At 48.8% G+C, this 23,763-nt stretch overlaps 1 protein-coding gene and 1 long non-coding RNA gene across 9 annotated transcripts in view; both read right to left on the reverse strand.

Moving 5' to 3' along the window:
- ago4 (argonaute RISC component 4) overlaps positions 1-18,207 on the reverse strand; it is a 19,866-nt gene extending 1,659 nt beyond the window's left edge. The window contains exons 1-18 of one of the 8 annotated variants that reach the window (XM_038268624.1): positions 18,012-18,207; positions 11,977-12,148; positions 11,760-11,905; positions 11,466-11,694; positions 10,364-10,500; positions 10,098-10,232; positions 8,357-8,444; positions 8,140-8,287; positions 7,944-8,063; positions 7,745-7,873; positions 4,657-4,790; positions 3,325-3,509; positions 3,088-3,247; positions 2,842-3,013; positions 2,492-2,635; positions 2,282-2,416; positions 2,099-2,200; positions 1,821-2,020 (exon numbers count right to left, since the gene is read on the reverse strand). In XM_038268624.1, coding sequence (XP_038124552.1) covers positions 1,821-2,020; positions 2,099-2,200; positions 2,282-2,416; positions 2,492-2,635; positions 2,842-3,013; positions 3,088-3,247; positions 3,325-3,509; positions 4,657-4,790; positions 7,745-7,873; positions 7,944-8,063; positions 8,140-8,287; positions 8,357-8,444; positions 10,098-10,232; positions 10,364-10,500; positions 11,466-11,694; positions 11,760-11,905; positions 11,977-12,148; positions 18,012-18,030 — 2,555 coding nt within the window. In that variant the 5' untranslated portion in view covers positions 18,031-18,207. Of the gene's footprint in view, positions 1-1,820; positions 2,021-2,098; positions 2,201-2,281; positions 2,417-2,491; positions 2,636-2,841; positions 3,014-3,087; positions 3,248-3,324; positions 3,510-4,656; positions 4,806-7,711; positions 7,874-7,943; positions 8,064-8,139; positions 8,288-8,356; positions 8,445-10,097; positions 10,233-10,363; positions 10,501-11,465; positions 11,695-11,759; positions 11,906-11,976; positions 12,149-18,011 lie in introns of all 8 variants that reach the window. The other 7 variants (XM_038268623.1, XM_038268622.1, XM_038268621.1 and 4 more) reach the window with 7 other exon arrangements.
- A 4,019-nt stretch (positions 18,208-22,226) lies between these two features.
- On the reverse strand, positions 22,227-23,251 carry LOC119772276. The gene is made up of 2 exons (XR_005279240.1): positions 23,149-23,251; positions 22,227-22,627 (listed from the first exon to the last, which is right to left on the reverse strand). It is a non-coding gene; the product is annotated as an uncharacterized LOC119772276 (long non-coding RNA).
- Positions 23,252-23,763: the final 512 nt, after the last annotated feature.

Raw genomic sequence — 23,763 nt, forward strand, 5'->3', positions numbered from 1 at the left:
TCAGGAAAAAGGAGTCAAAGACGTTCACAGCCCGTCAGGAAAAAGGAGTCAAAGACGTTCACAGCCCGTCAGGAAAAAGGAGTCAAAGACGTTCACAGCCCGTCAGGAAAAAGGAGTCAAAGACGTTCACAGCCCGTCAGGAAAAAGGAGTCAAAGACGTTCACAGCCCGTCAGGAAAAAGGAGTCAAAGACGTTCACAGCCCGTCAGGAAAAAGGAGTCAAAGACGTTCACAGCCCGTCAGGAAAAAGGAGTCAACGACGTTTACAGCCCGTCAGGAAAAAGGAGTCAAAGACGTTTACAGCCCGTCAGGAAAAAGGAGTCAAAGACGTTTACAGCCCGTCAGGAAAAAGGAGTCAAAGACGTTTACAGCCCGTCAGGAAAAAGGAGTCAACGACGTTTACAGCCCGTCAGGAAAAAGGAGTCAACGACGTTTACAGCCCGTCAGGAAAAAGGAGTCAACGACGTTCACAGCCCGTCAGGAAAAAGGAGTCAAAGACGTTCACAGCCCGTCAGGAAAAAGGAGTCAAAGACGTTCACAGCCCGTCAGGAAAAAGGAGTCAAAGACGTTCACAGCCCGTCAGGAAAAAGGAGTCAACGACGTTTACAGCCCGTCAGGAAAAAGGAGTCAAAGACGTTTACAGCCCGTCAGGAAAAAGGAGTCAAAGACGTTTACAGCCCGTCAGGAAAAAGGAGTCAAAGACGTTTACAGCCCGTCAGGAAAAAGGAGTCAACGACGTTTACAGCCCGTCAGGAAAAAGGAGTCAACGACGTTTACAGCCCGTCAGGAAAAAGGAGTCAACGACGTTTACAGCCCGTCAGGAAAAAGGAGTCAACGACGTTTACAGCCCGTCAGGAAAAAGGAGTCAACGACGTTTACAGCCCGTCAGGAAAAAGGAGTCAACGACGTTTACAGCCCGTCAGGAAAAAGGAGTCAACGACGTTTACAGCCCGTCAGGAAAAAGCAGCGCTACTGAAGGTCATTCATCCTGCTGCAACCAGACTCTACAATGAGACACTACAACTGCAATAACTGCTGCAATGGAGATAATTACTATTTAATACCCTGTGCAATAACTATATATAAATAAATATCCATCTATATAATCTCCCTGTGGAATAACCCTGAATAATAATTCTACGATAAATAAGGAAAAGCTGTCATACGTAGACGTCCTGTATATACTGTATATGACCCATGCACCTTTTTCTTCCTTTGGCTTCTTGCTTTTGGGGGGGGGGGGGGGGGGGGGACTGTCACAGGCTCCCCCTGCAGGTCAGGCGCTGAAACTTTAAAGGTCTTTAATCATTCAGTGTGTTGGAGCCATAAACATCTGGGTTATAGAATTATTTTGAGTTTTCGTGTGTGTGTGTGTGTGTAGTGTCTTTTTCGTTTCTATTGTGATTAAAGCTATAGTGGAGGATATTTTCGAGTGAAAAAAAAAGATAAAAGCACATGACCAACCGTGTTCCCGCTCTGAGAGGGAACCCCTATTTAAGGCCTGAGGTAATTATCAGGTTTGCTTTATTTTGAAAGGCTTCCTTCCTGTTGATACAGAAGGAGGAGAACGGCACAAAGTTTGTCCCGCATCCTTTACTTTTCTAAGATATTTGATCTGTTGCCGTAACAGAAGGTTTAATGTCGTTTCTGAGTGATTTCAGCAGCTGATTGGATCTTTGTTTGGTTCTGGTTCCGAGGCTGAAACGGACCGGTTCCCACTGAGACTCCATTAGTGGGCAGCTTCCCTGCAGCTCTTATTCTGAAAGGACCTCCTGAGGACGGCGCCATGGGTTCCTAACGAAGCGGACCGTGGGGACCTACCTGTCGTGGTCCTTGTCCACCAGGTGGTAGCGGGCCCTGAAGGCCACCAGCCGGGCGTAGTAGGCGGGGGCAGGGATGGAGACGGAGCGCGTGCAGCGGACGTAGGTGTGGCACAGCTGGTAGGTGAGGAGCTGCAGTTCGTCGGCCGTGAAGCAGTTATCGTCCCAGAGGACGTGGTAGTGGGAGGGGCGGCTGGTTCCCTGAGGGAGGGGGGAGAGGGCGGTTAGTGACGGCGCGGGCTCAGGTGGGGCTGATGTACCCGAGGAAGGCGGAGCTACCTGAATGCCGGCGTGGCTGCACAGATAGAAGTCGAACTCGGACGGGTGAGTGATGGTGCTGTCCACCGTGGTTCCTGCCGGAACGTTCCCGCTCTTCCCGACCTGTGGACCAATGGCAGAGTCAGACTGGCAGCGCTAAGTGGACCAGGACAGAGCGAACCGCTCCACTCTGCTCGCACCCACCCTCTCAGCTTTGTCAGAGCAGAACAGGCGGGTGTGGTGGCGCTTCTGGACCACGATGTAGGTGATCCCGGGCCGGTAGTCCTCCTCCAGACTGATGCAGGCCTTCCTGATGGCGATCAGCTCGGGCCACGCCACCTGGAACACAGACACTTCCATAAACACTTCCTGCTGCCGTCACACGGCTCCCGGCGGCACAGACTCCGCCCCCACCTGCTTCATCTGCCCCTCAGACACGCCGCCGCGGTAATAGATGATCCGCGTGGGCTTGAAGCGCGTCGACTTGTAGAACTGGATTAGGAGCTCCCGCACCATGTTGGTCAGGTCCTGGATCACTTCCTGACTGAAGAGCTGCTCCTGCAGAGCGAACACAGGTCTGAGAATGGACCGGACCGGACTGGAACGGATCGGCCCGGACCGGACCAAAGAGGGCCAGACATGACTGGTCTGGACCTGACCGAGCCAGACCAGAGCCGGCCAGACCGCGCTGGATCTGACCGGCCCGGCCCGGCCTGGACCGGATCAGACTGGGCCGGACCTGAGATAGGCTGCGTCTAAGCTACCTGGGACATGTCCTGCCGGGACGTTTGGACCCGAACCGTCGCACAGTAGCGGCTGGGATGACCGTCCATGCTTCCCACCACCGCCGCGATGGACGGCTTCTTTCCGTCGCCTGCAGGAGGATGAGTGACGTCGGCGCCGAGGAAGATGACGGGCTGCTGGAAGACGGAGGGCCTGGAGAGGATGGAGACAGATCCGCTGGTCAGACGGCCCGAGGATCGTTCCGGGGCGTTCCGGGACTTACGCACCTCTGATGAGGAACCAGGACGTTGTTGATGCCTCCCAGCTTGGCGTTGATCTTCAGGCAGAGGTTGGACAGAGTCTGGGGGGACGTCTTCACCACGTTCTTCACCTGGACGCACTGCGTGGCCATGCCGAGGAGAGTGTCTCCCACACGCTTCACCTCAGCTGCAGAAGACACACCGCCATCATCGTCATCGTCATCACAGTCGCCATGCCAGCAGCGGGCGGCCCTCAGCTCCTACCGTAGACGGGCGTTTTTCCAGGGAGGATGACGACGATCAGCTGCAGACCCACGTAGGACATCTTGAGGTGTTTGAACATGGGCTCCACGCTGTCGGCGCCCTGGGCGTATTTACAGAAACATGGCTGACCCTGGATGGGCATCCCAGCATCCTTTGAGATCTTCCTCAGCTGGTCGGTGAAGCTCCTGGAGGGACAGAGGAAGGTTTCCTCAGAACGTTTCCTCCTCCCACAACAAACATTTCAATCATTAAAACCTGAAAACTCTGGCAGCCTTTTGCAGCGAGCCCCCTTTACTCTGATGCTCCAAATAAAACCCATCTACCTCCAGAAGGCTCTCAGAGTCCAGCTGCAGATGTTCCGCTTCTTTACGGAGCATCTGGAGCTCAGAGAGGTTCTGGTTCTAGAAGAACCACCCAGAGCTCTGATGGTGGACCTACCAGGACATGGAGGTCCACCTGGACCCACAGGACGGCTTAGATTCCTGCAGATCCGAGTTTGGAGCAGAAGAACGTTCCGGTTCTGATGCATCTAGAACCGGAACAGGGACGGTTCTGAGCCAGTAAACTGCCTCTGATTGGCTGCTCTGCAGGAAATCCCTCCTTCCTGGTTGCAGCCAGTAGCAAAATGATCCTGCAGTTTCCATAAAGCTGCTGGTATCTGCGTTTCTCACTCTGTGGCCCGTTTCCATGGAAACCGGTGATCCCATCAAATGGCCGATCAGACCCAAGATGTGATGCATAAACCCCAGGATATGTTCTGACTGGTCAGACTGGAATAATGGCGGCCGGAGCGCCGGTCAACCATGGCAGCTAACCGCTGCGGCTAGCTAAGTATTCAGACCGCATTCTGACCCCATTGGTCCAGTCGGCCATTTTATTCCATCCGTACAAACGGAACAATTTGGGTCTTTTCAAGCTTTTGTTTGTGGAAACAAAACAATTTAATTCTATTTAGTTTATTTCTATAGCTCCAATTCACATCATGTCATCTCAGGTCACTTTATAGATCCAGATCAACCAGATCATCCAGTCAGATTGATTCAAAGTTTTCTATCTAAGGGAAACCAGCTGATTGCATAGACTCACTGACTCTTCAGCAATGCTTGTAGCGACAGTGGAGAGGAAAAACTCCCTTTGAACAGGAAGAAACCTCCAGCAGAACCAGGCTCAGTGTGAGCGGCTCTCTGCTGAGATGAACCTGTAAAAGGGTCGATTCGGCACTGGAACACCTGCAGTGAAGATGAGCCGGCCCAGTTTTCAGCCTCCAAAGCTGACCCTGCCCCCCCCCAGCAGCATGCAGCACCCGGACTGGACCTTCAGGCCCGGACTCACTTGAGCAGGTCCTCCCGGCACTGTTTCTGCGGAGCGAAGCAGGCCACGGCCCACACCTTGATCTCGATGCCGGCGTAGAACTGCTTCCCTCTCATGTCCCACACGCCCTGGTTGGGCGTGGCCACCGTCTTATTCTGCGGAGAGAGTCCCTACACTCTTAGTCAACCCCCCGCTGGGACGGGCTGGTACACAAGATACAGAACCAGGACATCAGTTACATCATCAGAACATCATCCAGCAGCAGTTAGAGGAGAACATCTCCCACCGGTTCTCACAGGTTCTGGGCTCAGAACTCGGCTTAAACCCACAAACTGCAATTCAACAGCTTTAAAGGTTTTAACTGAGGGGATTGAATCAGTCGCTGATTGGACCACGAGTCATGAGCTGGTTCTGGGTGTTGGTCAGACGGTTCTGCAGCAGGAACCAAAGGTCCTGCAGCAGGAACCAAAGGTCCTGCAGCAGGAACCAAAGGTCCTGCAGCAGGAACCAAAGGTCCTGCAGCAGGAACCAAAGGTCCTGCAGCAGGAACCAAAGGTTCTGCAGCAGGAACCAAAGGTCCTGCAGCAGGAACCAAAGGTCCTGCAGCAGGAACCAAAGGTCCTGCATCAGGAACCAAAGGTTCTGCAGCAGGAACCAAAGGTTCTGCAGCAGGAACCAAAGGTCCTGCTTCAGGAACCAAAGGTCCTGCAGCAGGAACCAAAGGTCCTGCAGCAGGAACCAAAGGTTCTGCAGCAGGAACCAAAGGTTCTGCAGCAGGAACCAAAGGTTCTGCAGCAGGAACCAAAGGTCCTGCTTCAGGAACCAAAGGTCCTGCAGCAGGAACCAAAGGTCCTGCAGCAGGAACCAAAGGTTCTGCAGCAGGAACCAAAGGTTCTGCAGCAGGAACCAAAGGTTCTGCAGCAGGAACCAAAGGTCCTGCTTCAGGAACCAAAGGTTCTGCAGCAGGAACCAAAGGTCCTGCTTCAGGAACCAAAGGTTCTGCAGCAGGAACCAAAGGTTCTGCAGCAGGAACCAAAGGTCCTGCTTCAGGAACCAAAGGTTCTGCAGCAGGAACCAAAGGTCCTGCAGCAGGTGGAGAGCGAGGCTGAAGCTGGACCGACTCTGCCTCGGTTCATTATGAGGAGGCGGGATCTCTGAGCTCAATGCTGCATCAAATGATTGATTGATCTTTATCCTGAATTAATAAACATTATTTCAGTTGCTCTTAAAGTCTGATTTAACTTCGCATCTGTGCTGTGGACGTTAGTCCTTCCTGATGAACGATCTGCAGCTGCAGGGTTAGAAAGGTCTGGTCTGCAGCAGCTGGACTCACCTGCAGGTAAAACACCTGAACCTCACGGCTCACTGATGGACCAATCAGCTCCTGAGTTGCTTTGCTGGACGATTGGTTGCAGAAACACCAGAGTCATTCAGTGAATGAAGCTTCTCCCATCAGTCACACCGAGCCCAGCAGGCTGAATCTGACCGCCGTCCAATCAGGTTACGGCTTTGATTGACGTGGCTTCGGGTGGGAATGGGAAAAGCTTCCAGTCTAAAGCGTCTCACTGGGAGAGGATCGGACTGGGTCCCAGCAGAGAAGGTCCTGCTGGGTTCTGATCCTCCTCCAGTCAGAACCACATCCATCCATCCTTTCACACAGTCACTGAATCCAAACCAGCTACCAGACCCTGAGCACTGATTGGCCAGCGGGCCGCTTGGCCAGCGGGCTGCTTAGATCTGATTGGACCCATCCTGACCATCAGTAGCTGGTTTGGTTTTCAGAGGGAACCTCAGCAGCTCCTGGAGTCTCTGGCTGAATCCCAAACCGCCTCCTAACCACTACCCATCAGTCTGACCTCCAATCAGGTCTCACCTGTGGAAAGATTGAAGGGGGGGGCTATAAACATGAATGGGACAGAAAAGGAAAGCAGTCGTTGCTATGGCAACACAGTGACGCCCCATGTGCGTGGCTGGAGCTCTGCGGCGCAGGGTGACATAACCTCAAACATCTTTCTTCATAAATTAAATCTATCCGGTTAAATCCAACCTTTCATTTGGGATCAATGACGACTTGTGATTTTCCTCCGTCACTAGTTCACCGTTACACCTGCTACCAGATTCCAGAGCGCCGCTGCAGCTACCAGATCTGCTTCCTGTCAGTGACGTCACGCTGCAGGATCGGCTAACGTCGCCACATGATGTAAAACACAGTGGTTGCCCAGACGACGATAATAACATCACGCAGCGTCCGTGTGGCGAGTCGGGAGCATCTGGAGCGTTAGCGTGTTTAATAACTGTTAGACTGTGATATAAAGAGCTGGGTAGCGCTGTGGCTAGCTGTAGCTAACAGGTTAGCCTCTTTTAGCTCGCTCAGTTAGCCTGATTAAGCTACTTTTAACTTTGTTTCAACGATAACCGTTTTCTACGGGTAGAATAACTGTTTAGTCTAAAATCTCCATTTTTAGGACTTTTAATTTGACCTCCTCTGACCTCAGATCTTAATAAAATAAACTCAGACTTTTAGTCTCCTTGTTAAACAGCAGAACTCTGATTGTTTTCTATTTTCAGCTAATTTAGATCTTCAATTAAACGTAAAATAAAAGCAAATAAAGGGAATAATATGTTGAGACTCCAGAGAAGATCTGATTCTTAAGAAACGGGTAACTAGTTTGTCCGAGTGGTGTTGCCGTATGATGACGTGATAGGAAGGGGCGGGGCCCCGAGCAGATCCGGTAGCTACAGCGGCACTGATTAAGGGCTCCGCCCACTATGTGGTTTGGTACGGCCCTTGATGAGGCGGACCCTCAGCAGGAGCCCAGGGTTGGTGTTTAGGGGCCAGTTTGGGATCCAGCCTTCTTCTCTCAGCTTGATGTTCCTCCTGTGGCCACCAGGGGGCGCAGGGAAACCGGAGCAGAGCTGAGAGAAGCTAACGAGCGCTGAGGACCAAAGCAGGAGGTTCCAGGTTTCACAGACCGAGGCGCCTTTAAAGATCTGCACTGAACCCCTGGAAGCCCCCGATGACAGCATTCAGCCTCCACTGCCCCCCCACCCCGTGCAGCCCCTGCCCAGTACTCACCCTGCCACAGTCCCTCCCTGTGTCTGTACTCACCCGGCCCCCATACTGCAGCATGGGCGCAGGGAGGACACGCCCCGTCACCTCCGTCATGTCGTTGTGCACGACGATGCCGAACTCCTTCAGGTAGGGGTCCGGGCCCCCGACCATGCTGTTGCTTTTGACCTGAGGAAGAGGAGGCGGGTTAAATCTGGCCGAGCTCAGCTGGGCGGCGCCTGGGGGGGGGGGGCCTCACCAGGCGGCTGATCTCCTCCTGCCTGTCGGGGGCTGAGCGAGCCGTGGCTTTGATCATGGTGGACGTCTGGTTGTCTGTGAGCTTCTTGATGCAGCGCTGACCCGCCACGATGTTACAGACCTTCAGAACAGGAAGCAGAACTTACTGACCCGCCGGACCGGCTGGGGGGGGCGGAGACTACGCTGCGTTTTCTCACCTCCAGAGGAAGGTAGGTGTGCTTCTGTTCCTGTCCCACCTGCAGGCAGGGCAGGTGGGGGTACTTGAGCTGCAGGCTGTACTTCTGTTTGAAGTACTGCGCCACGGTGCACTCCATGGCCTGGCCGTTCTCCAGCTGCAGCGGGAACCTGAGGGCGAAACAGCCACGCTGACGGGCCATGAACGGCAAACGCAGGATGGAGCAGGGCGGCGCTTACGTTTGGTGGCTGGCCGGTCGGCGCGTCACGTTGCAAACGCGGTACTTCCTCTTCATCTGCCCGCAGTGGGTGACCTCCACCTTCAGACCTGTTCAGAGCGGCGACAGCGGATCAGGAACCTCATCCAGACGGAGCGACGAGCACGCCGCCCGGTTCTGATGCTACGCTCAGCGTCCCTGACTGGGTCCGCTATACAAACACAATCTGATTCCTCTCCATTTCTGAGCAGCTTTAGATGTTTCCCAGTAAACCAGCAGAAGCTTCAGCTGGACGATAAGAAGAAAACCTAACAGAACCATATATCTGGGCTTTAATTGCAACAGAACCGATTGTCCCAGTTCCTCTGAGACCCTCATGGCCTCTTAGAGACATAGAAAGACCATCTAGGCTTCCAAAGTTCTTTCATTAAAGGTTTCACACGATAATAAGCAATAACATCAAAGTTTGAAAACAACATTTCAGTTAGAAGTGGCAGAGGACACCTAGTGGCAGAAAGTGGTAGTGCCACTGGCCACTTATTGGCTTTATGAAGAATAGAAGGTAGTTTAATAGAAATAACATCACAATATTATCTGCTTAGAGGTTATATAGCTACTATCAACAAATCATTTGACGAAAAATGGCAAGAAACTAAATGAAAAAAATAAGTTATTTGCCGACAAACATCAAGAAAAAAATTATAAATTAACAAAAAAACGGCAAGGAGAATAAATAAAAAATAAAATAAGTTATTGAATGAAAACCGGCCTCTCCAGCCCCTAAAACGGCGTCAGTAAAGCTGGGAGTCGCTCAGGCGGGCAGCTGGCAGGACAGCCGGACTGTCACCATGGTGACCGATGGTGGCCACTTATTGGCAGATAAACTACTTCGTTCCATCAAGTAAATGTGACATTATAAAAGTTTTAATACAGGTTATTAAGCAATAACATCACAATATAAAAAAAATCTGCTTAGAGGAACTAATAATAAGTTATTTGCCGAAAAACGGAGAGAAAAATAACGTTTAGTTGATGCGGGAGAAGCTGACCTGCAGAGTCTAAAACACGCTTCATTCTGCAGCCGATTCATGTTTAGGTCAGGGGTCACCAACCTTTTTAAGGCTGAGGGCCCCTTCAAGGGTACTGAGTCATGGGAAGGGCTACCAACACTGACCCAGGCACAGCAAGGGTCAAGGGTCACCTAAACTTCATTATACATTATTAACATTTTTATGTTTCCTTTGTCTAAAATACAATTAGAACTTATTGTCATTTTGAACGGATTTATAAATTATTAAAAAAGGAGAGAAACAGAATAGAAGAACATTTCAAACTTAGCCCACTGGTGAATTGTTCTTTTCTTAGAAGTCTGAGGGCCCCCCATGTGGTCCATGAGGGGCCCCTTGGTGCCCGCAGGAACCACGTTGGTGACCCCTGGTTTAGGTGCTGCTGCCGTTTGCAGCAAGTCTTACAATTTAGCACCTTTTGTTCGACGTCCTCTAAAACCGGAATAAACTACGATTTTTTTGCCCTTTTCAGGCAGATTTTCCAGTCAGGTGAGACTTTTTTGGGTTTTCTGACCTGCAGCATCTCAGCTACTGATGGAAAACGGGACGAGTCCATCAGATCAGACAGGAGCAGCGATGCTGTCTGATGTTCTCTCTCACCTGTGACCCTCTGCCTGACCTTATAGAGGCGCCGAGGCCCGGTTCCCTGACCCAGTGGACCCAGTTCTAACAGTAACCCTGATCCTGGCTCCTCACCTCGTATCTCCTTGGTGAACTTGACCCTCTGTGAGTCCGTGAGCGGCTTGGTCTGCTCGTTGATGTTCTGGATGTCCAGCACCTCGCACATGAACTCGATGACGGGCTGGGCGCGGTAAAAAGCGGTGGCCGACACTGTGGGAGGAGCAGAGACGTTAGCGAGCCCAGAACCAGAACCGCCACAGTCCTGGTCCCTGAACCAACAACCCGCACCGTGGCGGTCCACTGGCTGCACTGCAGGAAGGCCACGGGTTGGATCAGCTTACCGTCGATGTTGAGCATCATGTTCCACATGGCGGGTCGGACGGACTGGTGGAAGCCGAACCACACCTCCCTGCCTCCACCCAGGGGGTGGTAGTAGCCCTCAGGAGGAGAGAAGAAGGAGCGTCCCACAGGAGTGTACCTGGGAGGGAAACACGGGCCGTCAGAACATCCGGACACGAGGAGACCTTCAATGGAAGCCTGGGAGCCGTCACGCCATTGGCGACTGGAGTGCCGCTCCGTCCATTTTGTGTCTGACGTAGACGAGTCGTCCAGGTCTGACTAGTTATGGCGGAAAGACAGAATTCATCTACAGCTGATGGTGGAGAACCCAGAGGGCCGCTAACCTTCCCTCACGGGACCCGGGACTCTCGGGGGCCACCCGGGACTCTCGGGGGCCACCCGGGACTCTCGGGGGCCACCCGGGACTCTCGGGGGCCACCCGGGACTCTCGGGGGGCCACCCGGGACTCTCGGGGGGCCACCCGGGACTCTCGGGGGGCCACCCGGGACTCTCGGGGCATTCTGGCTGAGAACCTTGGACGATGAAGTTTCCTCTTCTGACGACGAGCAGAACGCAGCATGAAAGCAGAAGAATCTGTGGTTCTGCTGCCGATGTTCTCCTCCTCCCCCTCAGAACCACAACCCAACCCAGCATGGGGACCAGCTGGCTCCATGAGGTCGGTTCTCCTCTGGACCAGAACCAGAACCATCTGATCACAGTTAGGTTCTGGAACCTAGGAAGTCAGAATCCAGTCCTGGAGGTCCGGATCAAACCACCAGGTCCTTAGCAGAAACAGACTGGACCAGGGAGAGCGGCGCCATCTGGTGGTCCCACAGAACCAGCAGGAACCCAGACAGTTCCTGGATGCTGGACTTTCCTTCTTTATAACAGGAGGCGCTAACTAGCTTAGCCACATTAGCGCTTCATCTAAAAGCATCAAATATAGATGAGCACCAGCAGGACGCCGTTTGGGACGGATAATACCAGAACTTCTGAGGTTCCAGGTCTTTATTCGCCTTTAACCCTGGCAGCGGTTCTGGACGTTCAGTGGGACGGTCAGAGAAAAAGCTGGCGGGTTATGCGGCTCGTTTGGACCCAGCTTACCTCATGGAGGGCAGGTGGCGCGTGATGACGTCCAGAGCCTGAACAGAATCCTCCGGAACCTCGTTCAGGTGACCCGACAGAGCTTCCAGCAGCATCTGCAGACTGACCACAGACACCCACTGCAGCGACACCTTGAAGGTCTGATCCTTCCCCTCTCCTGGCAGCGTCACCTCCAGGTCCACCTGAGCAGAGACCCGGCAGAACGTTAAGAACTCAGCAGAACCAGAACCAGAGCTGCTGCTGCTGCTTCGTCAGCAGAACCTCAGACCCAGCATCTGGGCTTTGGGTCAGAACCAGAGTCCAGGGACCAGAAACCCACCCGGTCCCGTCCGATAGGCAGCGGATGAGCCGTGTACATGTTCCTCTTCCCGTCGTAGCCCGGCTGCCGGTCTCCAAAGATCTGCATCTTGAAGTGCCGCACCATGGTGTCCACCACCTCCCTGGAAGACAGACGGACCATCAGAACCGAGCCGGTCAGACCCGGCCCCCCCCGCGCTCCTCCCACACCCACCTGTTGACCCGGCGGGGCCGTTTCTCCGGCTTGATCTCGATGTCGTAGTGATAGACGTCAATCTTGGGGATCTGCACCTGGAAGTGGTTGGCGAGGAGCCGGATGGGTTTCCCCACCGTGCCGAGGCCGGGACGCCGCGGAGGCTGGAAGAGAGAGGCGGGGGCAGGCGGGCCTGGAGGGGCAGAACAGAACAGTCAGCGCAGGCCCGGTTCTGACCCGGACGCTCAGCAAGAAGCTCCAGAAACGGGGAGCAGGAAGTCATCTGGCTGAGGAAAGCTAACGGGTTCTGTTCTGTCCGGGTTCCAGTCTGGTTCCAGTCCGTGTTCTGTCCTGGTTCAGTCCGGGTTCTGTCCGGTTCCAGTCCGGTTCTTCCCTCTGAAGCTGAAACATTCAGAAAGTTCTGGATTATCTGGATCGGTGCTGATCGGTGAGCAAACAGACACAACCAGAAAAACCCAAACGGACAGAAAACCGCTCCAGATGAAAAACTCTTCTGGTTCTGAAAACCAGCTTTAATGTCATCGGATCGGAACCAGAACCAGAACCAGACCGTCAGGAACATCCCTCCCCCCAGCAGGGCCATATGGAGGGATGAGCGTCCCTCACTCTGCTAAGTTGACGCTCCAGTTAGCACAGACAATCAGACCCCCGCCCCCCCCCCGCCCCCCACAGCTAACGAGCCGGACCCCCGATTCCAGCCGCCGTGTCCTGCTGGCCTGGTTACCCATGGCAACCCATCCCTTCTGTTGCTCCGCCCAGAACCAGGACGCCGCGGTGGACGTTCAGCACCAACGACCTTCTTCTTCCTCAAACAGGAAGCAGGGATCAGCTAAGCCCTAAAGAACGGACCGAGCCGAACCAGAACCCAGAGCAGAATGGGGGGGGGGGGGACTCCCCTTCGCCGTTCCCTCTGACCTCTGACCTTCTAAACACGTCAGAAACGTTTGCTTCTGTCTTTTCTGAGGCTCAAGAATCAAACGTTTGCTTCCAGGACTTGTGGGCGGGTCTAAAGGGGGCATCAGGTTGTCATGCATCTGCCTTCAGCTTAGGCCCCGCCCCCTGCTGGCATAAAAACAGCAAAGTTGCCGTCATTCATATTTCGGACCTTTTCAGACTCATCTAGCTACTTTTTTTTTCTCCCCCATAGAAAGCGACCAATCTATAGACTTTAGCCGTCATGTTGATGACATCATAGATCGCTTCCGAGCTTAGCGTCTGTAGCTAACGGTTAGAGAGCGAGCTCCTCCATCCGACGCTGCAACCTGCTGCTGGATGCATTGATTGGAGGCGGTGGAGGCGGTGGTTCCTCCGGCTGAGGGAGCATCCAGGAGGAGGTGCTGATCTAGTTCAACAGTCACTGATTAAACTACAGGCTGATGGTCTTTGATTCAGCCGCTGAGGAAAACTGAGCTGTGAGAAAACCTGGATCAGAACGACTTCAACTGGAAAAGATTTAGTTAAAAACGCAGAAACATGATTTGCTGTCGAGAGCGACTCAGACGGCAGACAGAGTTTCACACAAATCCAGCAGATCTGAGGTAGAGCGGAGCTCCTGACGTTCCCATTATGCTTCTCTACAGGTGGAAAAGCTCCAGCATTGTTAAACTAAAGCGTTTCCTGAACTGATCAACCCTGAAACTCCCGACTGCAGAAGCCAGAGCTGCCAGGAAGCAAAGCTGAGCCGCTTCATCTTCCCCGTAAGTAAAGAATAGAAGCTGTTAGAGGGAGAAGACTTCACCTGGAGACCAAATCAGTCAATTTATTGAAGAAAGGAAACGGCTAATAGATCCGCTTCTCTTCCAGGATCCGAGCGCCTCTGGGACGCACTGATGTCTGGGATGGCGACCCCGGGAGGGCGCAGCGACCCCGGGAGGGCGCAGCGACCCCGGGAGGGCGCAGCGACCCCGGGAGGGCGCAGCGACCCCGGGAGGGCGCAGCAACCCCGGGAGGGCGCAGCGACCCCGGGAGGGCGCTGGGGGATGGCGACCCCGGGAGGGCGCAGCGACCCCGGGAGGGCGCTGGGGGATGGCGACCCCGGGAGGGCGCAGCGACCCCGGGAGGGCGCTGGGGGACGGCGACCCCGGGAGGGCGCAGCAACCCCGGGAGGGCGCAGCAACCCCGGGAGGGCGCTGGGGGATGGCGACCCCGGGAGGGCGCAGCGACCCCGGGAGGGCGCTGGGGGACGGCGACCCCGGGAGGGCGCAGCGACCCCGAGAGGGCGCTGGGGGACGGCGACCCCGGGAGGGCGCTTGGGGACGGCGACCCCGGGAGGGCGCTTGGGGACGGCGACCCCGGGAGGGCGCTTGGGGACGGCGACCCCGGGAGGGCGCTGGGGGACGGAGCAGCAGTCGTCCTCTGTGCCGCGTTTGTTGACAGGAAGTGGACTAAACAGACGTCTTTACTCTGTAGTTGACAATGAATGAACTCAGAGTTCAGAGGTTTCCTTCAGGCGTTCAGTGTCTGAATGGCTGCAGCTGAACTGGAACAGGACCACCGACTCCACCTCCATGATGCCCCTCCTTCCTCCACAGGTAATGATCACAATACATTCTCCTCATGGAGCGTTTGGAGATCAGCCACCATCATGCACATGTAGCCGCCTGGACGGCGTCCCAGAGGAGCAGATGTCCAGCAGACAGTGAAGAGCTGAAGGCCGCCTGGGAGTGACCACCTGGTCCCTGCGGTCCAAACGTCTCATCCCGTCCTTTTGGGTTCCCCTTAGGCTTTGAAAACATATCCACACTCAAGCCAAGCATCCGTATAAAATACTGATTGGTAGGGGTGTAAATAATAATCGTTTTGAATTGATGCATCGATCCAACAGCCGACGATCCGATGCATCCACACGTCCGCAAGATAATCGATTCATGTTTTTTTTTTCCTCCGGTCTATTTTTATCCATTTGCTCCTGGGCGTAATTCTCCTCCCGTGCTGCGGTGCCGTTAAACCTATTTTGCCCTCCTACCTCACTTCCTGGTTATACTCTTACAGCAGTGTGTTGCAGTGAGCTTGACACAGACATTTTTAAATTATGCTCAATATTGAAGCGTGGTCTGTGCTACACGCTGTGGGTCTAGATCCGGCCGAGGCAGTGAGGAAGTGGGGGCAAGTTTAGTCCGACGACGGAGGGACATGAGGGCCAAAAAGAGCGGAGATCCAGGTGGAAAAAGGGACCCAGCGTTCTCGCGCACCTCGCTCTTCTAGCGGGTCAAACTTCACGAGTTGTTTTCCGCAATTTCGGTCATAAAAACAAAACAAGCCGGCCTCCTGTCTGCGGCGCTGTCTGCGGTCAGCTACAATCTGGGAGAGGAGCAGCAGAGCGTCTGTGGAGGGGGCGGTGACGTCGACACACTGGAGCCTTCTTCTTCTTCTTTTTTTTAATGGCGGTTGGCAAACAACTTATAGGTGCATTACCGCCACCTTCCAGAATGGAGTATGGACCAGACAAACTATTATATTCTCCCTAAAATACCCGTTCTTCTTAGAAAATTAAAAATACTACCAAAAACTACATCCCCAGATGACCTTTGAAACAATTCCCTTATATGTAGTTTATTTTTATTCCTGTCTAACTCTCTACGCAACATCTCTCTTTCCTGAGTATATTTATTACATTCTAAAAAAATATGTTGGACAGTTTCTCTGGAGCAGAGGTATTGCATTGAACTCATTACACTGATTTTCTGCAGTATTTTTGCAGTATTTTTTGATGCAACTTTTCTACTTCTGTTATTTGCTGTTGTTTCTAAAGAAAATGCATAATGATATTACAGCTTTCATTGATTCATTTCAAACTTGAAACTTTGTTTAGCCTGTAAGGTGTAAAAAAAAAATAATAATAATAAAGGAAAAATTTAACCGATTAATTGAATCGAATCGTGGTGTATTCTTGAGAATCGAAAATAATCGAATCGTTGGGTCAGGAAATCGATACTGAATCGAATCGCCATGATGGATGTGATTTACACCCCTACTGATTGGTTGTCATGGTATCGGTACTAAAGACAAAGGTTAGCATTTATCTGCAGATTTCCATTTTAGATTTCTGGATTTGTTTTTGTTTTTTTACTCTTTACAAGAAAAATAAGGCAGGAAACCTGAAAATATCAGATGTGTTCTGTTTTTATTTTGAATCACCTCAATAACTGTTGTTCTGTCAGACCAGCATACCCCATCAGACCAGCATACCCCATCAGACCAGCATACCCCATCAGACCAGCATACCCCATCAGACCAGCATACCCATAAACAAGACACATCCACAAGATGTCTGACTGGCATTTATCCCTTTAGTTTTGTATGAAAAATAGACTTTAAACGACCTAAATTGAATCCCTTTAGTCATGGAAAAAACACCATTTAAAGGTCAGATCGCCATACGCCTCAGAAAACACCACAAAGTAATTCAATTGGTTTTTTGTACGTAAATAAAGGGATACATGGCTGTAAAAGGTATAAACGGTATTGACTGTGCGTATGCTGGTCTGACGGGGTATGCTCACCTGACAGAACACTGTCAGTGATTCTGATGAGAAAGCACACTTTTATGTTGATAAAATACTTTATGCCTTTAATTAGTGGCGTTTTTTTTACCAAAAAGGTGTGTAGTGTCGTACTTTCTGGGGTAACGATGGAGTTTAAAGCGTTCTATAACCCAGACCCTCTTCCTTTAATGGTTGTTAATGGTTATCCGCAGACGGCGGCCATGACTTCAGTAACCGATGGCATCGTTGACTCAGGGATGAAAGCTCCAAACAAACTCATTCATTCTGACTTAAATGAGACTTTTTATCTGAATCCATTAATTATCCGTTCAGATCATCACAGGTTGGATTTTCCACACGCTTCCATCAATTTTCCTCTTTTCACTTGTTGATCTTTCTGAGTGTGAAGCGAGTCATTTTCACTAAACGCTGTTTTCACTCGTTTCTGCAAAGATTAACTCAGGAAACAAACTTCCTGTTTTCAGAAGCAGATTCAGGATTAATCTGCAAAACTGATCAGATTTATTGGATCAGGGAGTTTAATCAAAGGTTGATCATTTCAGCAGAAACACATAAAACTGCTAAAGTTTTTATCTTCCTTTAAAATCTTCATATAATATTTCCTCTAAACTATTTAATGTAACTAAAAGATTCAACTCAAATAATGAAAATGATCCAATAGTTCAGCTCAGAGGCATTAATGCACAGAAATGGAAATATTTACAAAGGATGTTTTAAACATTTTTCACTATTTTATTTTTCAAATAACTCTAAATAATGAAATGCATTAATGTAAATAAATTATCATCACTGATGGTTCCTCCAGCCAATCAGGGAGCTCAGCTCATTACTATTATGGATTCATTAATTAGCTGATATTATTCTGGGGGGGGGGGGGGGGGGGGGCACCCATGAAAACATCAGATTTTAGGTCTGATGATCAGACCTTTCCACGCACCGAACCGCACCGCACTGCTGCGTGTCTTTGTTTTCGTCGAGACGCGGATGATGGAGCCCAGCGATCAGCGCGCAGTTCGTCCACCGCTGCTGAGCGCGTGGCTGCGGCTCAACGAGGCGCGTGAACCGATGACAGCCCCGCACTAAACAACGAGGCCAAAAACACGCACGTCCGCTCGGTCCCACGCAAGACACGCGACGTGTTTCGATTTGATTTTCCTCCGTCACTGAGACGTCTTCTGTCCCCGTTAGCGAAATAGAAATTTAAGAGATTTTCAGGCGATATTTTTGTAAAGAAAAGAGAGAAGGAGGCAGCGGAGGAGGAGCAGCGGAGGAGTAAACACGGCGTGAAGGAGGAAGGAAGGAAGGAGGTCCCAGCAGTTAAATCCCCTCCGACACACAAAGCCAGCAGCTCCGCTCGGAGCGCCTCCACAGCTGGAGCTACAGCCTCCACCTCCACGAACGCTGCCGGGGGCCCCAAGCTCCGGGCCCCAGGGACGCATCCATGGAGGCCTAGCTTCAGCCTCGGCCCCCAGTGAAGCGCGCCGCCTCCCGCCCACCGTCCGCTCCTCCGCAGTGTGGGCCCAGCCTTACCTGGTCCGAGAGCTTCCATGGCCGAGGCCTCTCTCTCCGTCTCTGTCCCGGCCTGGCGGCTCCGTACCGAGGCTGAAATTGGGGGCGGTATGTCGAGGCTGGAGGGGTCTGATTTAAGAAAACTGGAAACGGACGCTGAGCTCCGCTGCGCTCCGCTGGCTGCTGCTGACGGACTATCACACAGCCGCTGCTACTGCGCTTGCGTCACTTACAGCCCCGGAGCCCACAGTGCGCATGCGTCACTCTGAGCCCCTGAGCCAACAGTGCGCATGCGTCACTTACAGCACAGGGGCCCGTAGTGCGCATGCGTCACTTACAGCCCTGGAGCCCGTAGTGCGCATGCGTCACTTACAGTACAGGAGCCCGCAGTACGCATGCGTCACTCTGAGCCCCGGAGCCCACAGTGCGCATGCGTGAATTGGTTGTGGCGCACTTTAAAAATCCAACCTGCTGATCCGATAAAAAGAAGAGCGTAGTAATAATAATTGATCGTAAATCAACAAATCTTCAACAAAGACATTATTTATGTTACAGATTTATTGGATTATAACAGCGATATTTTTGTTTTAATATGATGTAAATTGTTCTCTAAGAGGACATAACAATCTGTGTAAATCGATTCCACCGCCGTTAATTCATTCATTAAAAATTCCAGGTTAAATAATAATTACCCACCAACTTTTTGATTTCACATCTGCTTGATAAGAAATCTAATAAATTCATTAACAGTTTATTGAAAGCCAGAAAATATCCTGATTATGATAGATTTAGTTGGAAAGATATTCCTGTTAGCTGATAAATGGCCTATTCTACCTTTAATCAAAGAAACACATTTTAAAGTTATAAACAACATTTATCCTGCGGCAGCATAAAAAAAAAAAAAAGAAAGATTTGGTTTTTAGGTGGATTAATGTTCCTTTGATAATAATAAGACTGGGTGACACCCAGGCTCTGAACTGAAGGCAAACTGAGCTGCTGCTGATGGAGGTGGCGAAGCTAAAGTCTGGATTATTGGAGCCAATAAAGCCAATCCCTGTTTCAATCCAAAGTCATAAATTATATAAAAGCAAGCTAAGTCAGAATATTCTAGCTAATTAAGTTAATTAAAACTAAAACATGAAACTATAAAAAATACAAATTAAGTCAAATGAATAACATCTGAAAGTATAGTGTTGGTATTTAGAGCATCCATAGGAAGCTGTAATACAGTTAGAAACAACAACCTTAAAAACAAAATGTGAATAAAATAAACGAGAAAAAACTAATGAATAAATGCAAATTATCTAGTAAAATAAATCAAATGGATAATTAAATCATCATAAGTAAAGAGCAACACTGACGTTTGCTGCAACATTAATGAGACTATTGACACTTCAACTACAAACATCTAATTTATCCACCTCAAGCAGCCTTTATTATTATAATAATTATTATTATTATTATTAAATGTTTACACTTTTTAAAACAATATTCTTGTTAGATAGTTTATTGCACATTCGTTACAATAACAGCTTCAACATTATAGTAACTGTTCTTGTTCTCACCACTAGATGTAGCTGTGGAGCTGTCAACGCCATGTTAAGCCTTTATCCTATCAGACACATGTGGACCAAAAATTTGGGTCCTCAGCACTCGCCCCTACAAGATCAAGTGTCCAAGAGGTTATTCAGAATAGAATAGAATAGAATAGAATAGAGTAGAATAGAATAGAATAGAATAGAATAGAATAGAATAGAATAGAACATCCCATTATTGTCCCACTGTGGGGAAATTGTGGGAATATATCAGCAAAGGTTTTCACACAAATGTGAACCTTAAAAAGTGTATAAAAGTAACAAAATAAGTGACAGAGTTAAAAAAAAATAGACAAAATAAAATACAACCAAAGTATAAATAATCAATAAACAGCTGTAGTGGATATGTGAAATTAGCAGAAACACCAGAGAAGAGCAAACAAGACTGCAGCAGGTTATTTAAGACAGAAAGTATCATTTTATATCCTTGGTTGTTTTAACTCAACATTTTTTGTAGCATTAATGGAGACAAATAGTAATGATTTAATATTTAAATCATGATTAGACAATAAATGTGTTGTTAGATGGAGGGCCTTTTCAAAGCTTCCAGATCTGGCGTGGTTAAAAACCTGAGATTAAATGTAAATAATCTGTAGTTATCTGTAATCTGTAGCCCAAAGCATTCCCCGCTACATGCACACATTGACAGAGTGATGCTAACAGACCCAATATTTCACTAATTAATAACCACTGAGATCAATAAGGAGAGATAATGTTTAGATGCTCCGTGAAAATAGTAAATCAGCCAGTGATGCTCCTTAAGGGAAAGATACTTAAAATGTTCCTGATGGTTATGAACGCTGGATTATTCTACTTACGGATTATGGACACCATCTGGTTACTACAATAACAAAAAAAACAAAAAAAAACATTATTTCTCAGGGGAAAGAAAGAAACAGATTATAGGAGGAGACTAGAACTGACTGCTGTCCTCAAAGGAAAGTCAAAGACTCACAATCTTAGACATTTAAAATCCAAATAGAATCTCCCTAAGAGGTCTAATAGGTTTTTACTTATATCAAATGTCTTAACTAACAAAGAGGGATTTCTTTCTTCATTTCTTTGAAATGTTTTGATGGTAAAATACTCTCCAAACATTTGGAAATGAAACTACTGTTAAAAAAATAGATAATATATGTTATTGACGGTAAATGGTAAACATTTATAATAGAAATTGCCGCCTCTAATTAACAATAAGCCAAAAACTTATGTCTGGGTTATTTTTAGCTACATTGTTGACACCTGTCAATCAGGCTTGTTGTTATAGTAACAATGTTAGTACCGCGATTCTGGCAAAGTAACTGATTTGTTTACATGTAGCTGTGCATCATTATCACTCATTCTTCCACCTGTGCAGCTCCACCACGTCTCATTAGTGCTCATCACCTGCTGTCCTGCATATTTAACCAGACATCAAACTATTTACGGTTGCCAGATTATTAAAAGCCTCACAATGAGTCGATCTCAAGCGTTCCTTCCATGCCTGATTTCCTGATTCTGATCTTTTGTCTCATGGATTCCACTCCTTTGCTTCGACCTCGCTGGACTTCTCTGATTTCTGGACAGCGACCTGGTTTTACCTTCTGACCAGCGGTTCTCTCCTTCCCCTTGGATACATTAGCCTGATTCTAACCTGCTGTTTTCCCAAGACGTAGAGTCAGCCCCTGAGTCCCTGGTCGTTACTCTGTTCCTGTGAGCAGTATGCTCTCCCTCAAAGCAGTACAAGCCACCAGCAACGTCACCACTGAACCCAGTTCAGCCTCGTCATTCCCACATGATTCTGAGAAGGTAGATGGCTTTAGTTCTGTTTGCTCCTTTAACACTGAGATCTGCCCAAGTCACTAACCTGATCTTTCCTGTTCCCACTGCTGATCGGGTTCCTGGTCAATTTATTGTTGATTCTTTAAACGCTTCTGATTGGGTCTGGTTAAATACTGGGTCTTCAGTTTGGTTCTCAGCTGGGCTGATTCTGGACTTTGATTTCAGATCAAATGTTTATAGACTGTATTATATCCTCTAGACCAGAGGTCATGGATTAGCAGACCACGGTCCGGATCCAGACCCACCTGCTGGCTAATCCAGACCCAACCTGATTTAAAACATTTATAAATTACCGCATGTTGTCTGATGTCTAACTTCACTTGCTCAGCTTCTCCTGTTAATACGGTAAAGCGGTAAAATTCTCCACCATGAACAGAATCAACAATAAATCTGGATCCAGGCTCAAAATGAGCTCCTTGATATGTGCTTGAGAATGGCTTAGTCTCCGGTTAAACCCAGGTTTAAAGCCTTGCAGGGCAGCCTAAAGCCCACTGCCAACATTAAGACAGGAAAAAGAAAGAAAATAACAAACCATCAGTTCAGGTGGTTGATAAAATATGGGAATCAGGAAGTCGTCTATGAACCAAACTGAACGATTGTTGTTCTCCACTTCAAAAACAGTTTAGATTTTAAAATGGAAAAATGTTCAATCTATATCATGGATGCATAAAAAGCTGCTTTTTATTTCAGTGTTAAATTCTGTTTAAAGTAACGGCGTGTAAATAAAAAAGTTTCCAGACCTTTACTGGTTGATGATTTTCTTTATTTGGAGACTTAATGACTAAAATTAGACTCAAACTAATAGTTTTTGTCCTGGAGACTAAATCCAAGATGGCCGTGAGTCAATCTTTAATTGGTTACCCGTGTTCTAGAGTATTTGGGCTCACTTTAACATAAAACATTTTCCTTTTTTTTTTGTAGGGTTTCATCAAGAAACTGAAAATGTTCCTATCAGGCAAAACGCAACCTGTTTGGTGAATAACTTCCCTTTAATCCCTGGAAGGTCTTGGGTTTGATTCCCAGCATCCGGTCTCTCTGCATGGAGTTAGCATGTTCTCCCTGATCATGTGTGGGTTCTCTCTGGGTACTCCAGCTTCCTCCCACAGTCCAGAAACGTGACTGTGAGGTAAAATGGCGTCTCTAACTTGCCCTTAGGGTTGGTGTCTCTGCCAGGGTGTCCGCCTGTCCTCCATTCCTGCTGGAGATACAAACCAGCTCATCCTGACAAGCAGAAGAAGACGGATGGATAAAACAACTTGTAATTTAATTAAAGTTTAATATATTGTTTGTAACATGTTGCTACTTTAGGGCCAGTTGCAAATGTCTCCTAGGATTTAGATGCAAATAGTGAAAAATTATTTCTCTTTGGTTAACTTTAAATGGTTTTGACTATTAACCCATAAATATAAGTTAATTTTATGTAAATAAATAATCCAAATCATGTCTGAGTTACAGAGTCAAATATGTTGTAACTCCCCCTACATTGCTTATGTAAAAATGTAAAATATACTAAAAAGTTCTGTCTTATTTGATGTTTTTTAATGAAGTAGATAAAGTTTTATTTTGTGAGCTGCATCCTTTCCGTTCTTAGTAGTTCTGCAGACTGAAACATCAAAGAACCGATGTTTATAACATTAAAACTCACATAAAATAAACATAAATAAAAGTTATTAAAAATATTGTGTTTCCGAATCTGCTCAATGTCGGAAAAACAAAGCAGTGATTATCTTTTAACTTTTAACTTTTCTTTCTTCTTTCTTTCTTTCGCGCTGCTGTAACGTATGACGTCACAGGAGGCGGGTAGAGGAGTCTAAATCTGACCAATAGGAGAGGAGGTTTGGGTGAGGCAGTTACATGAATGTGGTTTATACGAGTTGCTGCACTTGCCCTTGGGAAAGGGGAGTCGGTCGGATGTGGATGGTCGTTTGGTGCATGGCGCGTGTTTTGAAGCTGCTTATGGAGAAATGTCTTGGGCCGTGAGTAGTGAGGAAACAGGAAGCGATTCTTGTGGGATGGAAGAGGGAAATAGTGACAATGAAGGGTGGAAGATAGCAACATCAAAAAATGAGAAAAAGCGGAAAAAACAGAGATCAGTTCAAGGGGAATCTAGTTCAGAACAATCCAGTGATGATCATTCCATACATTCCACAGCACAACAAAATGAATTCAAAGTCATATTCAAAGTCGTTAATCAGGCAGACTCTTTTACAAATTGGAATCCGGTTCACTTAACAAAAACCATCAATAAACTTGTCGGAGAAGTCAGAGGTGCCAGAATTCTGTACAGTGGAGACCTGCTAATTAACTGCAGAGACAGCGCCCAGCAAGGCAAAGCAATACGGATCAACAAAATTGAC

The sequence above is a fragment of the Cyprinodon tularosa genome, unplaced genomic scaffold, assembly GCF_016077235.1.
Source record: "Cyprinodon tularosa strain WSP-4 unplaced genomic scaffold, ASM1607723v1 ctg706, whole genome shotgun sequence".
In the NCBI taxonomy this organism is placed as follows: domain Eukaryota; kingdom Metazoa; phylum Chordata; class Actinopteri; order Cyprinodontiformes; family Cyprinodontidae; genus Cyprinodon; species Cyprinodon tularosa.